General features: G+C 41.7%; 1 protein-coding gene across 1 annotated transcript in view; it reads left to right on the top strand.

Annotated features, from left to right (window-relative positions):
• Window positions 1-19,949, top strand: part of EXOC4 (exocyst complex component 4) — a 605,068-nt gene that overhangs the window by 496,425 nt on the left and 88,694 nt on the right. Inside the window, exon 15 of the mRNA XM_077264444.1 lies at window positions 19,611-19,752. Within this exon, the coding sequence (XP_077120559.1) occupies window positions 19,611-19,752 (142 nt within the window). The remainder of the gene's footprint in view (window positions 1-19,610; window positions 19,753-19,949) is intronic.

Genomic DNA, 19,949 nt, shown 5'->3' with positions numbered 1-19,949 from the left:
TCCAAGGTCGGTAAGTACAGTACCTGCCAATCTGAACTTATGGATATGTCCATTGTCATGAATAGTTTAAAGACAAACATTTCAATTTTTATCTCATCAGTCCAGAGCACCTGCCACCATTTTTCTTCATTTTAGTGTTTGTGCATAGTTCAATTACTTCGCCTTAGTCAAAGGTATGGATTTTTAGCCACAATTCTTCCATAAAGGCCACTTCTGATCAGACTTCTCCAAACAGAAGATGGAGGTAGCTGGGTCCCATTGTTTGCTGCCAGTTCTGAGCTGATGGCCATTCTATATGTCTTCGAATGTCGAAGGAAAGTAAGATGAAAGATGTTTTTAATCTGCTGCACTTTTTTCTTGGCTGACTACTGTGGCTGCGATCCTCAACATCGCCCATTTCTTGGTGCTTCTTCAAAAGCGGTACACGTTTGGAAAGTCCAGTCTGCTTTGAAAGCTTTGCCTGGTAGGAACTTTTGTAATGCCTTATAGCTAGTTTGTGTCTTGTTGCTGTGATCAGTCTTGCCGTAGTGAATAACCTCTGACATAAAACAGTCTTCTACAATCTCATTTTTGGAGCTGTTCCTCACCCAGTTTTAAGCCTCCTGCACAGCTTTTCTATTTCTATGTCAGTTAAAGACAATGTCTCCATCTACTTTTTAAATAATGATCATTATCACTTGTTTGGTATAGTTTGTTACTCATACATCTCACTAGAACCCCCACTAAATCCCAGTCATTGTCCAAGGGCACCTGGAGGAATTGATTCCATTTTGAAGCCAAATATTGGTCACACCAAGTATTTATTTGATATGTCTTCTTTTCATTTCTTCTTCATTTTATCACTTTTTTTTTTTCAGTATACACAGACACTATATGAAGAAACGTATTGGGACACACCTTCTAATATTTGAATTTAGGTTTTTAATTCAGTCCCACTTGCACAAGTGTATAAAAATCAAGCCTTTAGCCTAGTAAAAGCACACACATTCATCTTATGGTATAGGTCTATTTTCATTTTGAATGCGTCCCTTGCTAATTCCATTACCACTTGTAAAGTACAATACACGTTATTACAAGGGTTAAATAAATGTAATCTTTTATTGTGTGTCTGGTAAAGATATGCTGCATACTAATTAATGAGATCCTCTATAAACTGATCTACTGCAAGTCACAGATCATTACACACTCGGTGGTATTATATTTCTTTGTTACAATTAACATTTCAAAACTACAAAACACATTTATAATGGATGCACCATCGGTTACTTTTTTTTTTTTACAGTTTTCAACTACCGTATGTAGTTCTTAAATTAGAAAACATAAAAAGAATAAGGAAAAAGCAATGTGAAATGTTATGTTCCATTACATTCAGCCTTGTGTAATAAATGGTATTTCTGAGATTTGACTTTTTCCAGTTTGCTCAGCAAATCACAAATTCTACAGAGCTGTAGTGCACTTCTTATTTTGTCTGTTAGTGGCATTAGATTTTTATGTGTTGGTTCTTCATTATTCAAACAGTAAAATGTTACCCCAATGTATTTGACTTCTGGATCTGAATAATAATGGAATAGCGGGCAATATGTCATATCTATGGTGGTCACACTCTTAGTAATGGTGTCTATACTTTAGGCAATTTAATGCAGAATGCAATAGATCACCAAATTACCATAAGTATGGAATAAAAAGATAGATAATTAAGGTGAAATTAGCTACAAGGTCATTATACATAGTGACAGTGTGCAAACATTTGACACCTGAAATTTAGCTGTGAGTAATTTTCCACTTTCTAAAATATTTTTGGGCACAAAGCGGTGAATTTGCAGCCATGGGATCATCACTAAACAAGAGATGCAGAACAAATTCTATGTCATAATATTGAAATAATAATAACAAGGTATTTGTGTTGGTGAAAGTACAAATAATATAGACTTGCAACACCAATGGCGCTACGTGAAGCATGCGTTAGCTTGGCAATTGTTAGCATTTCTCAATGCTCTACAGTAAAGGAGCTTTGGGAAAAATAGTCCATGTCTAAGAACATCTCCAAAATTGCTGTAATGCATTGTTCAAAGCTAGATTGTCCAAATTACCTCCTTAAATATGGCATTGTGCTGGTGAATCTTACTAGTTTTATTCAAAGCTTGTACACCTTTCAGCATCATTTGATAGTTTATATATTTGGCATCATGTTATTGGCAGCATGTCCTGTTTTCGCAGAACAATGTGCTGCCTAGAATGCTCGTTTGTAAGCCAGTGTAAAATCATTTAGCCCCAGTAATTCATCAGGTGATTGCTTTCCTGTTTAGACAGGATGATAAAATGGAAACTAATTTTCTTAAGAATGCTTGTTCCCAGGTATCGGCCTTCTTTCATGTAACTACGGGGTGGGCCATGTATATGGATACACCTAAATAAAATGGGAATGGTTGGTGATATCAACTTCCTGTTTGTGGCCCATTAGTATATGGGAAGAGGAAACCTTTTCAAGATGGGTGGTGACCGTGGTGGCCATTTTAAAGTCGGCCATTTTGGATCCAACTTTATTAATGGCCCAACCAGGTGTATCCATATTAATGGCCCACCCTGTAGTTTTATTTTCTATGGGTGCTTTCACATTCCATTTAGTTACATGTTTGCGCCCCCAGCAAAGCGGGATTTGGCTATATAGACTATAATGACAACGTGCACTCTGCACCTACTGGAGGCAGACAACCAATAGATTTGTAGACATAGAATTTGTGAATGCAGTTCTGGACCGTAATATAAGAAGTGCAATTCAGAGTTTTTGGAGGGTGAGAAATCTGGCAAGTTTTTAACAAGACAAGGAGCACTCCTTTTTTCTTTGGTTTCCTTAAGCATTTTTTCCCATTAAGCTATTTTTCCTTATTTGGAGGTTTAAAAATTGTTTTGAAGAGATATTTAATCACTTGTTTTCCTAAAGCATTGTTTTTTGCATTTTGGAATACATCACTCCTAAGATACATAAGTGCTCAGATGGGGTCCACCTCGTAAATATTCATGTAGTAAACAATCCAGCACTCCAATTTATAGTGTATAAATTATGTGATATTTTGGTCAAACTGACTGTTATCAAACCTAGAAATCCTGTAAGGCTATGTTCACTCGTTACATTTTTAATGCAGATTTTAAGCTACATTTTGCGGTACCAGCGAAATTCATGTTCACACTTTTTTTTTTCCTGACTGATTTGGAGAACTGATGCATTTTGGCAAACTGCAACTTGTCACTTCTTTCAGCATTTGAGCACCCATAAAAAGCAATTAGTAAGTGCAAAAATGCAGCACAAATGCAGCCAAAAAAACGCAGGTATCATGTTTTGCTGTGGTTTGGTGCAAAAGCCTTGAGGACGTTGCATCATGAGTTTTTGGACACATTAATTATTTGGTGCAGATATTTCTATATCTTTTGGCAGAAAAAATGTTTTTTTAGTATGGGTGAAATCTGCTGCGAAAACACTGAAAGAATTGACATACTGTAGATTTAAATCTGCACCAAATCTACAAGTCACAAATAAGCAACGTGTGCACGAGACTTCAGGATTCTCATTCATTATATATATATATATATATATATATATATATATATATATATATATATATATATATATATATATAGTTATATATAGAGTTATATGAAAAACTTTGGGCACCCCTATTAATCTTAAGCTTAATGTTTTATAAAAATTGAAATGAGGTTTATTGTACTAACAGAAAATGTGCAATCTGCATTCAAACAAAATTTGACAGGTGCATAAGTATGGGCACCCTTATTATTTTCTTGTTTTAAATACTCCTACCTACTTTTTACTGACTTACTAAAGCACTTTTTTTGGTTTTGTAACCTCATTGAGCTTTGATCTTCATAGCCAGGTGTATGCAATCATGAGAAAAGCTACTTAAAGTGGCCACTTGCAAGTTGTTCTCCTGTTTGAATCTCCTCTGAAGAGTGGCATCATGGGCTCCTCAAAACAACTGTCAAATGATCTGAAAACAAAGATTATTCAACATAGTTGTTCAGGGGAAGGATACAAAAAGCTGTTTCAGAGATTTAACCTGTCAATTTCCACTGTGAGGGACATAGTAAGGAAATGGAAGAACACGGGTACAGTTCTTGTTAAGGCCAGAAGTGGCAGGCCAAGAAAAACATCAGAAAGGCAGAGAAGAATGGTGAGATCAGTCAAGGACAATCCTCAGATCACCTCCAGAGAGCTGCAGCATCAACTTGCTGCAGATGGTGTCACTGTGCATCGGTCAACTATACAACGCACTTTGCACAAGGAGAAGCTGTATGGGAGAGTGATGCGAAAGAAGCCGTTTCTGCAAGCACGCCACAAACAGAGTCGGCTGAGGTATGCAAAAGCACATTTGGAGAAGCCAATTTCTTTTTAGAAGAAGGTCCTGTGGACTGATGAAACCAAGATTGAGTTGTTTGGTCATACAAAAAGGCGTTCTGCATGGCGGCAAAAAAACACAGCATTCCAAGAAAAACACTTGCTACCCACAGTATAATTTGGTGGAGGTTCCATCATGCTTTGGGGCTGTGTGGCCAATGCCGGCACCGGGAATCTTGTTAAAGTTGAGGGACGCATGGATTCCTCTCAGTATCAGCAGATTCTTGACAATAATGTTCATGAAGCAGTGACAAAGTTGAAGTGGATGGATCTTTCAGCAAGACAATGATCCAAAACACCGCTCCAAATCTACTCAGGCATTCATACAGAGGAACAATTACACTGTTCTGGAATGGCCATCCCAGTCCCAAGACCTGAATATCATTGAACATCTGTGGGATCATTTGAAGAGGGCTGTCCATGCTCGGCGACCATCAAACTGAACTGAACTAGAATTGTTTTGTAAAGAGGAATGGTCAAAAATACCTTCATCCAGGATCTCATTAAAAGCTACAGGAAGCAACTAGAGGTTGTTATTTTTGCAAAAGGAGGATCTACTAAATATTAATGTCACTTTTCTGGTGAGGTGCCCATACTTATGCACCTGTCAAATTTTGTTTGAATGCAGATTGCACATTTTCTGTTAGTACAATAAACCTCATTTCAAGGCAGAAACATTACTGTGTCCAACAGTTATTAGATATATGAAACTAAAATAGCTGTTGTAAAAAACAATTTTTATAAAACATTAAGCTTAAGATTAATAGGGGTGCCCAAACTTTTTCATATAACTGTATATCAAAGTTATTTGATATTGAAATGGATAGAATGAATATTCAGAGCTTTTTAAGGAGTAATTTGTAGTTAATCTAAAAAAAAACACCTGAAAAAAAACTTTGTGAACCCATCTTAAGTAAAGTATGTGTCTATTAAATCTATATGTAAACTGTGTGGTAAAGTGGTAATATACGGTACTTTCCAGAGACCTAAAATTGGATACAATTGTTTTAGTAACAGTCTCCCCCCCCCCTTAATTCAATGGTACATGTGAAAAATTGGAAACTTTGTAATTTATCTTTTTAGAGAAATCTGCTTTTTTCTCCTCCTGGACTGATCGTTCATTCTCAAAATTCTCAATCTACAGGTGAAATCTCTGTATTCTGTAAAGTCAGGCTGTTGATTACATCACAAACTATGTCAGTTTTGACAGGAAGCGCTGCATGTGTCAATATTTTTCAAAACAAAAAGAGGGACAGCAGTGCACAACTGACCCCTTTGAATGTCTGAAGAGTCCGTCAGGCAAAGGGGCTTTATGGTTAAAATATAAACTGAAAAAAACTGCAAAAATTTGACCTAGCCATTGTAGTGTTGATGATGTGTTCTACAATTTTGGGATATTTTTCCCTTCCCCAAGGGTATATCCAAAATATAAAGATTCAGGCCTTGATTCATCAAAGCTTTTATGCCAAAAAAGTTCCATAAAATCTTTGATAATTTTACTAATTTTTCATACCAGTTTCTCCCAGCTCCATCAAAACAGGCAGAGCTGAGGCAGAATGGGGGCACAACAGTGGTGTGATGACACCGCTCATCAAAATTCATAATGAACTGTGGCGTTCCCTACTCCAGAAATCTTACTCCAGTACCTGACTGGAGTAATATTTCTGCCTTGGCGCACAGAGGCGTCTGCCACTCATCAGACGCTTCAGATCCATGATGAGGCCTATACCTCTTCATGAATTAGGAGCGTCTGACTCCACCATTCCCCCTCATGGATACCGGTGTGAAAATTGCCCGTCTTGGTGAATCGGGACCTTTGTTTTGATTTAATATCACATCGCACTCTTGTAGTTGTATTTCTAGTCTTGCAAATTCTTCATATCCTTCATCAGTGTTTCCAAACTCCAGTCCTCATGGCCCCCAACAGATCATGTTTTAAGGATTTCCCTAGTATTTCACAGGGGAAAGAACCTGTGACAATTTCTGATTCCTTGATGATAATAATTGATAATTCCATCACAATTTCAGGTCAATCATAATTTCATCATTTTACCAATACTGGAGTTGGGAAAACACTGGCCTAGATGGAGGAATGAGACTCCTTGTTCTTACACACCTACTCTGCTGCTTGTCCCAAGCAAACTATGGTTTGTTGTCCAATGAAAAGGACACAGACAACATATGAAAAATTAGTACATAAATTTGATCTCTTCCTGCGTGAAATTCCTTCTCTTTTCTCCTGGAATAGTGCTGATGAATCTTTACTGATATGTAGATGATATAATAGAACCATCTGCTTTTATTATTGAAATGTTGATCATAATCTGTGTTCCAGCTTTGTATATTGCTAAATAGTGAAGTAAATAATACAAAACTTCATTACCAAGCAGTGACTAAATCAACTCTGCCTGCGAGGAACACGTGAGAGGATGGAAGCTGTTTTTGAGTAGGAATGACACAACCATAGTTCAGAGAAACCATGTCCTGGCACATTATGTAGACACAGGCCCAGTGTGGCTGTTACTGATAATCCAGTTATTCCCAAGGCCGTACAAATGCTGAAGAACAAAACCCTTTCCTAGAGGAGTTATGTCCTCTTTACACTGGCTCATTTCTCGTCTGTATTTATGCCTTGGAGTGCAGGCAGCCCAACAGCACCGCAGGCAGCTTTAACGAGACAATTCATTAAGCAGCCGGCGCACACGGCCAGTAAAGAACATTAATTCAGCAAATGAAAAACTAATAGAGTGTTTAGTGGGCTTTACATCACGGGTGACAGTCTGAACTCTCTCCATCATCACTGTTTACTGAAGTGACGGTGGGTGCTACTTATCACTGCTCTTCTAGAATAGAACCCCCCCGAGCACCACATGTCACTTTGTTGCCATATTTCATTATATTTACACCTCCTGTAATAGGATGTTGAGTGTGTAAGTCATAATTTTGAATAATCAGCCATCATGAAGGTAAACCATGTTCTTCACTCACTCGTATCCAAGGGAGATCTCCATAATTGACCATGGGCAAAGTAATATTAATTATTGCAAATTAAATATGCTTTTTTGTCCCTTTTGAATATAATAAAGCAATTTCATACATTTTACTCCTGGGCATTCTTTTGACTTTTATCTAAAAGTTACACTACAGTGGCAAATTAAATGGTTTTTCCCAATAGCAAAATGTTATTTCAAAATTTTCTTCGTGCATATTTAATCAAGTTTTCAAATCCAAAGCATTTTTAAATATGGACCGTTTTGCAGATATTAGCCCCGAAGATTCACCCCTTGTTGTATTCTCGAGCCTGTTGGCATTGGAATCATCCTCCTATCTTTCCAATGGCAATGATGGAGCTCACTTCCATTCTGCTTTACTCTGTAGACTGACTGTATATTACTTGGCCTCCTTCAGGGCACTCCTGCACTCTTACTTCATTGGCACTAATCTTTCTCTAGCCAGAAGCCGTGGTTTTTTCTTTGGTTTCCTTAAGTTTTTTTGCCATTAAGCTATTTTATTTAGGAGATTTTAAAATAGTTTTGAAGAATTCTGGAAACATTTTTTTTTTCATCTTTTATCGTATGGTCTAATATATGGTGTATAAATTATGACATTTAGGTCAGCTGAAGCAGAGCAGTGTGTAGTATGTACTATGGCTGTAGCAGAACTGTGTTTGTGTATACACTGTGTGGATGTATTATGTCTGTAGCTGAGCTGTATATGTTCTATGGCTGTAGCAGAGCTGTGTGTGTGTGTATACACTGGGTCGATGTATTATGTCTGTAGCTGAGCTTGACCCGGGCAAGGTCTACTCCCCGTGACTTTCACCCCCTTGAATAAACCAAGCCACAACCAATAGTCTTTTTGGATAATAATGGCCACAGCAGCTAATTTTATTAATAATTAAAGACACTTGGTGGGGCCCTCGAAGCTACCACGATCCTGGTCTGGTGATTGTCCCGTCGGCATTGCCCCTTCCCTCCCAGCCTTATTTCCAGCCGCATTTTTTTCCCAGGCTCGGAAGCACCATGAATTAAGGGAAGAGGTTGCCTCCACACCATTAACCTGTAGCCAACTTCCATCGTCGGGTACTCACCCACCCGACCTACAGCATCGGGTGGCCCTCCGGGTCCCATAATAATGTCACCCCAACTTGCCTCGTCGGGTATCACCCAAGTCTCACCAGACCACCAACAACCCATAACCATCCAATGAAGGGGATCCCCGCAATGATAGAATCCCCCATTCCACACTTCTTTGCCAGCCTTGCGGACCCACAGATGCTCAAATTATCATTACATTGAGTATAACAGAACCTCCTTCTCACAAAGAGCCGTCAGCCGTCAGTCAGGAGAGGAAAAAACCCCTGTGGGGGAAACCTTCAGGGAACCATGGTGACGGATTGCCCTTCCCCCGGGCTTAAAGGTAACTGCCAAAATACTCCACATGCATATTGTATTATTAATATCTTTATTGACATTGCCGATGCGGCCACTGCGACCCAGTCATTCTTCTCCTCCGGGGTGGGTGGGACTTGTCATCTGGATGTCCTGGGAACAAAGAGGGCTACGGCCCCTCCCCGCATCCTTTTTATTTTTCCTGACCGCCCTTTCTCTCTGCCTAGGTCACTTCCTCCATGTCATTTCCCTTATGTCATTCCCCCCTTTTCCTTCTCCTGTCCCCCTGCTTTCTTCCCAATTATACCACCATCACTCGCTCCCTGCTCCAGGTCATGTCCGCCTCCTTCCCACCCTCCGGGACTCATCCGGCGGCTACTTGACCCAGGCAAGGTCGACTCCCTGTGACCTTCACCCCCTTGAATAAAACAAGTCACAACCAATAGTCTTTGTATAATAATGGCCACAACAGCCAATTTTATTAATAATTAAAGACACTTGGTGGGGCTCTCGAAGCTACTACGATCCTGGTCTGGTGATTGTCCCATCGGCATTGCCCCTTCCCTCCCAGCCTTACTTCCAGCTGCGTTTTTTTCCAAGGCTCGGAAGCACCATCAATTGAGGGAAGAGGTTGCCTCCACACCGTTAACCTGTAGCCAACTTCCATCGTCGGGTACCCACCCATCGGTACCGCGCACCCGACCTCCAACATCGGGTGGCCCTCCGGGTCCCATAATAATGTCACCCCAACTTGCCTCGTCGGGTATCACCCAAGTCTCACCAGACCAACAGCAACCCATAACCATCCAATGAAGGGGATCCCCGCAATGCAAGAATCCCCCATTCCACACTTCTTTCCCAGCCTCGCTGACCCACCGATGCTCAAATTATCATTACATTGAGTATAACAGAACCTCCGTCTCACAAAGAGCCATCAGCTGCCAGTCAAGAAAGGAAAAACCTCTTGTGGGGAAACCTCCAAGGAACCATGGTGACGAATTGCCCTTCCCCTGGGCTTAAAGGTAACTGCCAAAATATTCCACATGCATATTGTATTATTAATATCTTTATTGACATTGCTGATGCGGCCACTGCGACCCAGTCATTCTTCTCCTCTGGGGTGGGTGGGGGGACTTGTCGTCTAGATGTCCTGGGAACAAAGAGGGCTACAGCACCTCCCAGCATCCTTTTTATTCCTCCTGACCGCCCTTTCTCTCTGCCTAGGTCACTTCCTCCATGTCATTTCCTTTATGTCATACTCCCCCTTTCCTTCTCCTGTCCCCCCTGCTTTCTTCCCAATTATACCACCATCACTCGCTCCCTGCTCCATGTCATGTCCGCTTCTTTCCCACCCTCTGGGACTCATGCGGCGGCTACTTGACCCGGGCAAGGTCGACTCCCCGTGACCTTCACCCCCCTTGAATAAAACAAGTCACAACCAATAGTCTTTTTGCATAATAATGGCCACAACAGCCAATTTTATTAATAATTAAAGACACTTGGTGGGGCCCTCGAAGCTACCGCGATCCTGGTCTGGTGATTGTCCCGTCGGCATTGCCCCTTCCCTCCCAGCCTTACTTCCAGCCGCGTCTTTTCCCAGGCACGGAAGCACCATGAATTGAGGTAAGAGGTTGCCTCCACACCGTTAACCTGTACCCGACTTCCATCGTCAGGTACCCACCCATCCGTACCGCGCACCCGACCTCCAACATCGGGTGGCCCTCCCGGTCCCATAATAATGTGACCCCGACTTGCCTCGTCGGGTACCACCCAAGTCTCACCAGACCACCAACAACCCATAACCATCCAATGAAGGGGATCCCCGCAATGCAAGAATCCCCCATTCCATACTTATTTGCCAGCTTCGAGGACCCACAAACGCCACACTGAGAGCAACTTGACCCCCCTTTCAAGTGCTCGAGACCCCACCAACCAGCACTGCTGTGGCCCACTTTATCCCCTCACGTATGCCATCGATCCACAAATCCATTCCCAGTCTGTTTAAATGCAACCCATCTGCTAACCAGTAATCTTTTTCTGTAAAATCTAACCCTGCGCGACACATCACCATTCCCACTTTCTGCGCCACGAACTTAGATACCTCTTTGTTGACCTTAACCTGAGCTTTGTTAATCTTTTTTACTGAATATGCCCCCCGCCATTTCCTTCCAGGTACCATGTCAGACCACACCACTCTCATACTTGGGCACGTCAATCCCAGCTGCCTTACATCCCTTCTGATGTTAACACTCAGTCCCTTTCCCAAGCTAGATCCCAAATCATTACCCCTTACATGTAAAACATACATTCTGGACTCCATAGAAGTACACTGCCCGATTAAAGCTCGTGGAGCACCCAGCCCCATGTAAACCCCTATACCCCAGCCACCTAATCACCGCCCTTTTCCTTGTGAAACCTAACTGTCTCCTGTCCATCCATTTGTCTGCCCGCCGTGCTCCCCATTAAACATAAGAATGTCCTAGAATCCAGATTACGATTGGAACTTGTCCTGTAACAAACCAAAGAGAAATTAGTGAGATGTACTATATCCTGGATGAATCGGCTCCCTCGTATCCTTGAGGTCGTACGTATGACTTGTATCGTTATGACTCCCACCAGCTAATCCTCCTTACTATTTCCGGGCTCAGCCCTCCTACCACTGCATCAGTTGCAGCCCCGATCCGGAAATAATGGCCCGTATAATTGCCCGGCTTAAAGGGAACCTGTCACCCCCAAAATCGAGGGTGAGGTAACCCCACCGTCATCAGGGGCTTATTTACAGCATTCTGTAATGCTGTAGATAAGCCCCCGATGTATCCTAAAAGATGAGAACAAGAGGTTAGATTATACTCACCCAGGGGCGGTCCCGCTGCTGGTCCGGTCCGATGGGTTTCGCGGTCCGGCACCTCCTATCATCATCAGATGACGTCCTCTTCTTGTCTTCTTGCTCCGGCGCAGGCGTACTTTGTCTGCCCTGTTGAGGGCAGAGCAAAGTACTGCAGTGCGCAGGCGCCGGGCCTCTCTGACCTTTCCCGGCGCCTGCACACAGCAGTACTTTGCGCTGCCCTCAACAGGGCAGACAAAGTACGCCTGCGCCGGAGCCGCAGCGTGAAGACCAGAAGAGGATGTTATCTGATGAAGATGGGAGGCCCCGGACCAGACCGCCCGCCCCGGTGAGTATAATCTAACCTCTTTTTCTAATCTTTTAGGATACATCGGGGGCTTATCTACAGCATTACGGAATGCTTTAGATAACCCCTGATGCCGGTGGGCTTAGCTCATCTTGGATTTTGGGGGTGACAGGTTCCCTTTAACTCCTGTCCTTACCAAGCACTTCTGGAACCCCCTAATAAATTGGTATTTGGACCAGGACCCATCCTCGTGACACAGCAGCGGTCCACTCTGTCGAGGCTTGGCAGCCATGAATCCCTCAGAACATCTCCAAGAACACATGACAGAACCACTTACCTTTCTCAATAGCACCCTTTTCCCTTTCCCCACCTGATCCGTTTTGATTTTCTGATCTATAATTCTAACAATTTCTGAGTAGCCATGATGTCTTCAGCTAAAATGCCCCCAGCTTTTTCTCTGCCCGGTGCTACCAATTCCCCTATCCTCATTGCCCAATGAGAATTCCAGCCTAAACAGGCCCACCTCAAAACGTGACATGCACACCGTCTCTAAATGTAATCCTAGGTTCTCCAATAAACCAAATGGCACAGGCTGCCTGTTATCCTTCCTGCCTTTTTCCTGTCTCGACACCCTTAATGGCCTGTTTTACTAAAAAATTATTTGTCAAGTCCTTTCTGTTCCTCATTTGAAACCCGAATGCTAACCCTGAAATTAATTGATTTATCTTCGCTGTAGACCACTTACCAACCGCGGCCTGCCTAATTCTCATCAATAAAAACCCCTATTTGTTCTTCCTCTATCAAGTCCTCCCTCCCTTGTCCCAACCAGTATTCCCCCACTTGCCATGTCCGTAAATAAGCTGCTCACGTGCTACTTGCTAAGGATGACTTGATCAGTAGCTAGGCAGCCCTGATGCCACACTCCAGAGTCTGGGAGGGCAGGGTAGGCCCTCTTCTTCTGCTTCTGGGGCCAATGTCTGAAACCACTCCCACCTTAGCTGCTTCCCCTGGCTGGAGGGCACTGGGAATAGGCATATTGTCTTCTGTGTTAATGCACTTAATCACTTTTTCCTTTAGTCACTTCCCCGGACTGAACTTGTCATCTGGATGTCCTGGGAGCAAAGAAGGCTACGGCCCCTCCCCGCATCCCTTTTATTCCTCCTGACCGCCCTTTCTCTATGCCTAGGTCACTTCTTCCATGTCATTTCCCTTATTTCATTCACCCCTTTTTTTCTCGTGTCCCCTCTGCTTGTTTCCCAATTATACCACCGTCACTCACTCCCTGCACCAGGTCATGTCCGCCTCCTTCCCACCCTCCGGGACTCATCTGGCGGCTACTATATGTGAACTATGGCTGTAGCAGTACTGCGTATGTATACACTGTGTGGCTGTATTATGCCTGTAGCTGAGCTATATGTGTACTATGGCTGTAGCAGAGATGTGTATGTGTATACACTGTGTGGCTGTATTATGCCTGTAGCTGAGCTATATGTGTACTATGGCTGTAGCAGAGATGTGTATGTGTATACACTGTGTGGCTGTATTATGCCTGTAGCTGAGCTATATGTGTACTATGGCTGTAGCAGAGCTGTGTATGTCTATACACTGTGTGGATGTATTATGCCTGTAGCTGAGCTATATGTGTACTATGGCTGTAGAAGAGCTGTGTATGTGTATACACTGTGTGGATGTATTATGCCTGTAGCTGAGCTATATGTGTACTATGGCTGTAGCAGAGCTGTGTATGTGTATACACTGTGTGGATGTATTATGCCTGTAGCTGAGCTATATGTGTACTATGGCTGTAGCAGAGCTGTGTATGTGTATACACTGTGTGGATGTATTATGCCTGTAGCTGAGCTATATGTGTACTATGGCTGTAGCAGAGCTGTGTTTGTGTATACACTGTGTGGATGTATTATGCCTGTAGCTGAGCTATATGTGTACTATGGCTGTAGCAGAGCTGTGTATGTGTATACACTGTGTGGATGTATTATGCCTGTAGCTGAGCTATATGTGTACTATGGCTGTAGCAGAGCTGTGTATGTGTATACGCTGTGTGGATGTATTATGGCTGTAGCTGAGCTATATGTGTACTATGGCTGTAGCAGAGCTGTGTTTGTGTATACACTGTGTGGATGTATTATGGCTGTAGCTGAGCAATATGTGTACTATGGCTGTAGCAAAGCTGTGTTTGTGTATACGCTGTGTGGATGTATTATGGCTGTAGCTGAGCTATATGTGTACTATGGCTATAGAAGAGCTGTGTATGTGTATACACTGTGTGGATGTATTATGCCTGTAGCTGAGCTATATGTGTACTATGGCTGTAGCAGAGCTGTGTATGTGTATACACTGTGTGGATGTATTATGGCTGTAGCTGAGCTATATGTGTACTATGGCTGTAGCAGAGCTGTGTGTGTATACACTGTGTGGATGTATTATGGCTGTAGCTGAGCTATATGTGTACTATGGCTGTAGCAGAGCTGTGTTTGTGTATACACTGTGTGGATGTATTATGGCTGTAGCTGAGCTATATGTGTACTATGGCTGTAGCAGAGCTGTGTATGTGTATACACTGTGTGGATGTATTATGGCTGTAGCTGAGCTATATGTGTACTATGGCTGTAGCAGAGCTGTGTGTGTATACACTGTGTGGATGTATTATGGCTGTAGCTGAGCTATATGTGTACTATGGCTGTAGCAGAGCTGTGTTTGTGTATACACTGTGTGGATGTATTATGGCTGTAGCTGAGCTATATGTGTACTATGGCTGTAGCAGAGCTGTGTTTGTGTATACACTGTGTGGATGTATTATGGCTGTAGCTGAGCTATATGTGTACTATGGCTGTAGCAGAGCTGTGTATGTGTATACACTTTGTGGATGTATTATGGCTGTAGCTGAGCTATATGTGTACTATGGCTGTAGCAGAGCTGTGTGTGTATACACTGTGTGGATGTATTATGGCTGTAGCTGAGCTATATGTGTACTATGGCTGTAGCAGCTGTGTTTGTGTATACACTGTGTGGATGTATTATGGCTGTAGCTGAGCTATATGTGTACTATGGCTGTAGCAGAGCTGTGTATGTGTATACACTGTGTGGATGTATTATGGCTGTAGCTGAGCTATATGTGTACTATGGCTGTAGCAGAGCTGTGTGTGTATACACTGTGTGGATGTATTATGGCTGTAGCTGAGCTATATGTGTACTATGGCTGTAGCAGAGCTGTGTATGTGTATACACTGTGTGGATGTATTATGGCTGTAGCTGAGCTATATGTGTACTATGGCTGTAGCAGAGCTGTGTATGTGTATACACTGTGTGGATGTATTATGGCTGTAGCTGAGCTATATGTGTACTATGGCTGTAGCAGAGCTGTGTGTGTGTATACACTGTGTGGATGTATTATGGCTGTAGCTGAGCTATATGTGTACTATGGCTGTAGAAGAGCTGTGTACTGTGGGTGTAGCAGTGTGTGTGTTTACTATGGCTGTAACGGAGTTCTATGTGTAAAACATGTATACACTAGTGAAGAGTTTCCATCTATTTTACGCTCTTTTTCTTTGGATTATATTATAGCTTCCTTGGTCCTGTTAATATGCCAAACCAGGAATACTTTTCTCTGTTCCTGTATAAACTTTGGCGTATCTCCGATGGAGGCAGAACGTGCAGCTGCTGACATGCCCCTCCTTTGCCCAGCATCCTCCCACTTCTGTAAATCTGGTCCCAACTCCCTGGTCCGACAGCCACATGGACAGAAACATTAGCTGATTGAGCCGGTTATTGTTTTATTCAACTGCTTATTTACCTACAACTTTTTCTACATACTGTGACAATGTTGTTTTTTCTTTTTTTGTCCGGGGAACAGAGGTGGTCCCAATTAGGACTTTTGCTGTAAGGACCAATGCTTTTTATGTACCTATTAAAGCTACGGTAAAATAGTCTAATTAGGTATCGAAATAGTCTACCGTCTTGATATACTGCTAATGTTATGATTGTGTAAGAGACATAGACCTTACTATGGAACGGCAATACAGATCCACATTTGATCGGATTCATCCCTCGGGCTTACAGCAGCTGATATTTCGAGCTATTAGTCGTTGTGTATCACACAACCTCATCAGATGAGCACCTCCCCACACTCCGATATCCTCCATCACCGGATAAGACCCTGTTAAACTTTTCTGTTCTTCCAACTTTTCTCACAGATCCATATTTGATACTATTAAAGCATCCATAGTACAAATATCTTAGTATGCCTCCTGACTTTCATAGAACAAAAAGAGGGACTATGTGGCGTGCTATGCGAGCCATGCCAAAAACTGTGGCTACACCCATTTACCATTTTGTTGGACCCTGGCAGGAGGAGGTAGAGGGTGCATTGTGGTAGTGAGGGACATTTAGCAGACCTCCTGGGACAGTGGGGCTAATATGATTGTCCTGCTGTATCCGGGACGGTTTGGACCTATTTTTTGTTCAGTCATTCATTGTTGTAACAGCCATAACTTTTTTACTTTTAGAAATGAAAAATGTCATTTTTTATTTTCTTTTACACTACATGGCCTCACCATTAGATTTTTATTCTATTTTTTATCGGTTTAATGGAGAAACAAATCAAACATGCCATCATTTTACATCATTTACCGATCACCATAAATCATCTGTTCACTGTACTGTATAGGCTGATATGATTTCGGGGATACCAAATATGTCCTTCTTACTTGCTGATTTATTATACTTATTTATTTTTTAAACTGCATAAAAATGTAATCATTGTCATTGTATTTCATTATTTTTTTCTAATTTTATAAGGAGAAAAAAATTCCCTACCCCTGGTTAAACGGAATCTGTCAGCAGCTTTTTGCTATTTAATCTGAGAGTAGCGTATTGTAAATAGCCCGGGATGTGTCACTTATTAGGCGGTGCTGTAGTTTCAATACAATCAGTGTGTTATCAGCAGGAGATTATCACTAGAGGACTAGTCTCCTGTGCAGACCAGTCAAGCTAATCTGATTAACCCCACCCCCACTACTGATTTGCAGCTTGTTCACAGCTTACAATTTACACAGGAAGCTGCTAGTCAGGGGTGCAGGTGGGGTTATAGACAGCCTAGAAGTCTTGGCTCTGCTACATCTACAGCAGACAAACAGGGATTCTAAGTGATATATTAAGTGATACATCCCTGGATTCAGGCTCCCTGTCTTTACATTATGCTGCCATCAAAGTCAATAGCAAAAACTTGTTGACTACTGTAAAGCCTTTCAGTATTCATTTTGATGTCTGGGATCTTAGAAACTATGGTACAGATTTGTTGCAAATATTAACCTAGTAAGAAGATAACATGCACACCCTGAGCTGCATGTACCTTCATGAAGAGTAGAAAACTAATTCCTTACAAAATATTTGGAAATATTTCCCTTTACCTTGCACTGCAATCTGAACTGTTTTTTTTTTTTGTTTAATCTAAAAACACATACGGACGAATGACTCGCCTGTTAATGATGTGGAGGCCAAACTTTTGGTAGGCCCTTAACACAAAGGATGTGTATCTGTGTTACTTTTGGTATATTATAATATAATCAGAAAAACTAGATTGGATGTGTATCTGAAATCATACTTTAAGAGTTTCATAAGTTGTTTTTTTCCAACAGTCCCGTATCTTTTATTTTGTCAGTTTATTACTTTTGTCTTTGAGATATAAAAAAAAAAGCCCAAAACAAATAGTTGAGGTTTACTTTTCCCCAATGTAGAATTGTGAGAGCCGACACATTGAGTGCCCGTGGCTTTTGTCTGTACTTGCTATTCGTCTTTTCTAACAAACCTAATTATTATTAAAACATGATAAATGAATTATAAATCACATACTGCTGGAAATCTGAAAATGGTTCTGAGTAAAGTTTGCCTCAAACACCGCTATAATTAAAAACAAACATTTGCTCCATTCACGCATTTGACAGTAGTTTACTCTTGGTTCTCAGCTGAACTTTTTCTGTTTTGCTCTTCTAAGACATTTTTGTGTTCTTATAATTTGTCTTTTCATGTAAAACCAGCCAATTATAGAACAGGTTTCCTGGTATAAATACTAATACCTGCTGTCTGGTCCGCACTGGTTGTCCACTCTGTATACCTCTGTTACGTTCTTTTTTTCCATATTTGAGAGAATTCATTATCATTGTTCACAATACATGCGTTTAACATTTGAGGGTATTTTCAATTCCCATACCAAGCATGATAAAGTAGACACTAGCGGTACCAGACATATATTTACTCTTAATTGGACCATCTACCTCTTTCCTTCCCATGAGTCCAGGTCCGCGGCACCGGATATCAATATACCTATTGTCTCCGTCTCGGACTGAGGTGCCAAGGGCCCACCAGTAACCTACACCAGGGCCCCACTTTCAGCTACATGCAGATGTGACATTATCCTCAATCACAAATGTATATAACAATGAACTGGATAGATTGGTACATGAATAAGATGCCTTTGTCAATACATAGTGATTAGTGATGAGCGAATATACTCGTTACTCGAGATTTCTCGTGCATGCTCGGGGGTCCTCCGAGTATTTTTTAGTGCTCGGAGATTTAGTTTTTTTTGCCGCAGCTGAATGATTTACATCTCTTAGCCAGCTTGAGTACATGTGGGGATTCCCTAGCAACCAGGCAACCCCCACATGTACTTATGCTGGCTAACAGATGTAAATCATTCAGCTGCGGCAAGAAAAACTAAATCTCCGAGCACTAAAAAATACTCGGAGGACCCCCGAGCATGCACGAGAAATCTCGAGTAACAAGTATATTCATTCATCACTAATAGTGATTCAAGTATATGGTGCCAAGTGCTGCTCATATAAGAGGGTGGTGGCCCACTCTTGCACAGGGGCCCACCGGAGGATTCTTCTGTGGGCCAGTGCAAGCCTGGACTGCTGATTTACCTGCCTGTAATCCTAGTCCCTGCTCTAACAAGGCTGTCTTTCCCCCACTTTGGTGGTTAAATCCTTAAGACTGAACGATATTGATCACTATTGCTTGTTGTCACTTGTTTTACTTGTCCTGATGTACATGACGGGGATATAAATAATTTCTGTTATATTGGAATTATGAGCATGATCGTGACCCCACGAAATAAGTAATAAATGGTTGGGTTATAGTAGAGGTCCGATCTCTGAGATCCCCGCTGATGCTAAATCTGGGAATTCAACCCCGGGCTGCCAACAACTAAAGGATGATATTGAATGTAGCAGCCGCCAGCACTTGTGGTTTCATTTATCTGACTACAAAACACGGGTCAGACATGTTACAAATCCAACGTGGCTCTCAGGCTGTGCACGTACAAATAGCAAGAGAAGATAAAGCACTAACGACTATGGCCAGCTTTATTCTTTCAGTGGTTGGCGGTAACAATCCAGTCCTTTCAAAGACAGAATATACATAGTTATTTTAAAATATTTGGGGGGTTTTGCACAAGAATCTGATCTACAGAATAAAATTGGTTTTGTTGATATGGTGATCCAGAAACGTTTTAATGTAAAGCACGTTGTAAGCATTATCTTTTTCCATTTGGATTCGTATATAGTATGCAAATAAGATCACCAGTTGTTAGAGCGTTACAACCAGATAATATCCTAATGTTTGACCAATTAATATTTCTTTCTATCGTTCACCTTACAGCGATGTCTCCTGGTGCCGACAGTCTAAGCAGTGTGGACATTCCTGCTGTGTCTGAGATCATTTTGCAGACTCTCAATGAACTAGCTCATTCTTTCCAGGATATGTCGGACCGCTGTTTGCTTGTTTTGCATTTGGAAGTCAGGTAGGTTTTATTATCTGTCTTCAGATGGCCATTGAAGGTATAATATACTTTTGTGTTGTATACATGATTTTTTTTCTCACGTATTTCATAAAGTTTCCAAGCTTGGTGACATTTTTAAAAAACGTTGTTACTCTTGATCTAGTAGAAAGAATTGTATTAAGACCCCAATGAAATAGGGATATCCTGCAATTCCAACA

Source organism: Ranitomeya variabilis, chromosome 5, assembly GCF_051348905.1.
Source record: "Ranitomeya variabilis isolate aRanVar5 chromosome 5, aRanVar5.hap1, whole genome shotgun sequence".
NCBI lineage: Eukaryota > Metazoa > Chordata > Amphibia > Anura > Dendrobatidae > Ranitomeya > Ranitomeya variabilis.
The sequence above is the reverse complement of the archived record's forward strand: the minus strand, read 5'-3'. Positions and strand labels throughout refer to the sequence as shown.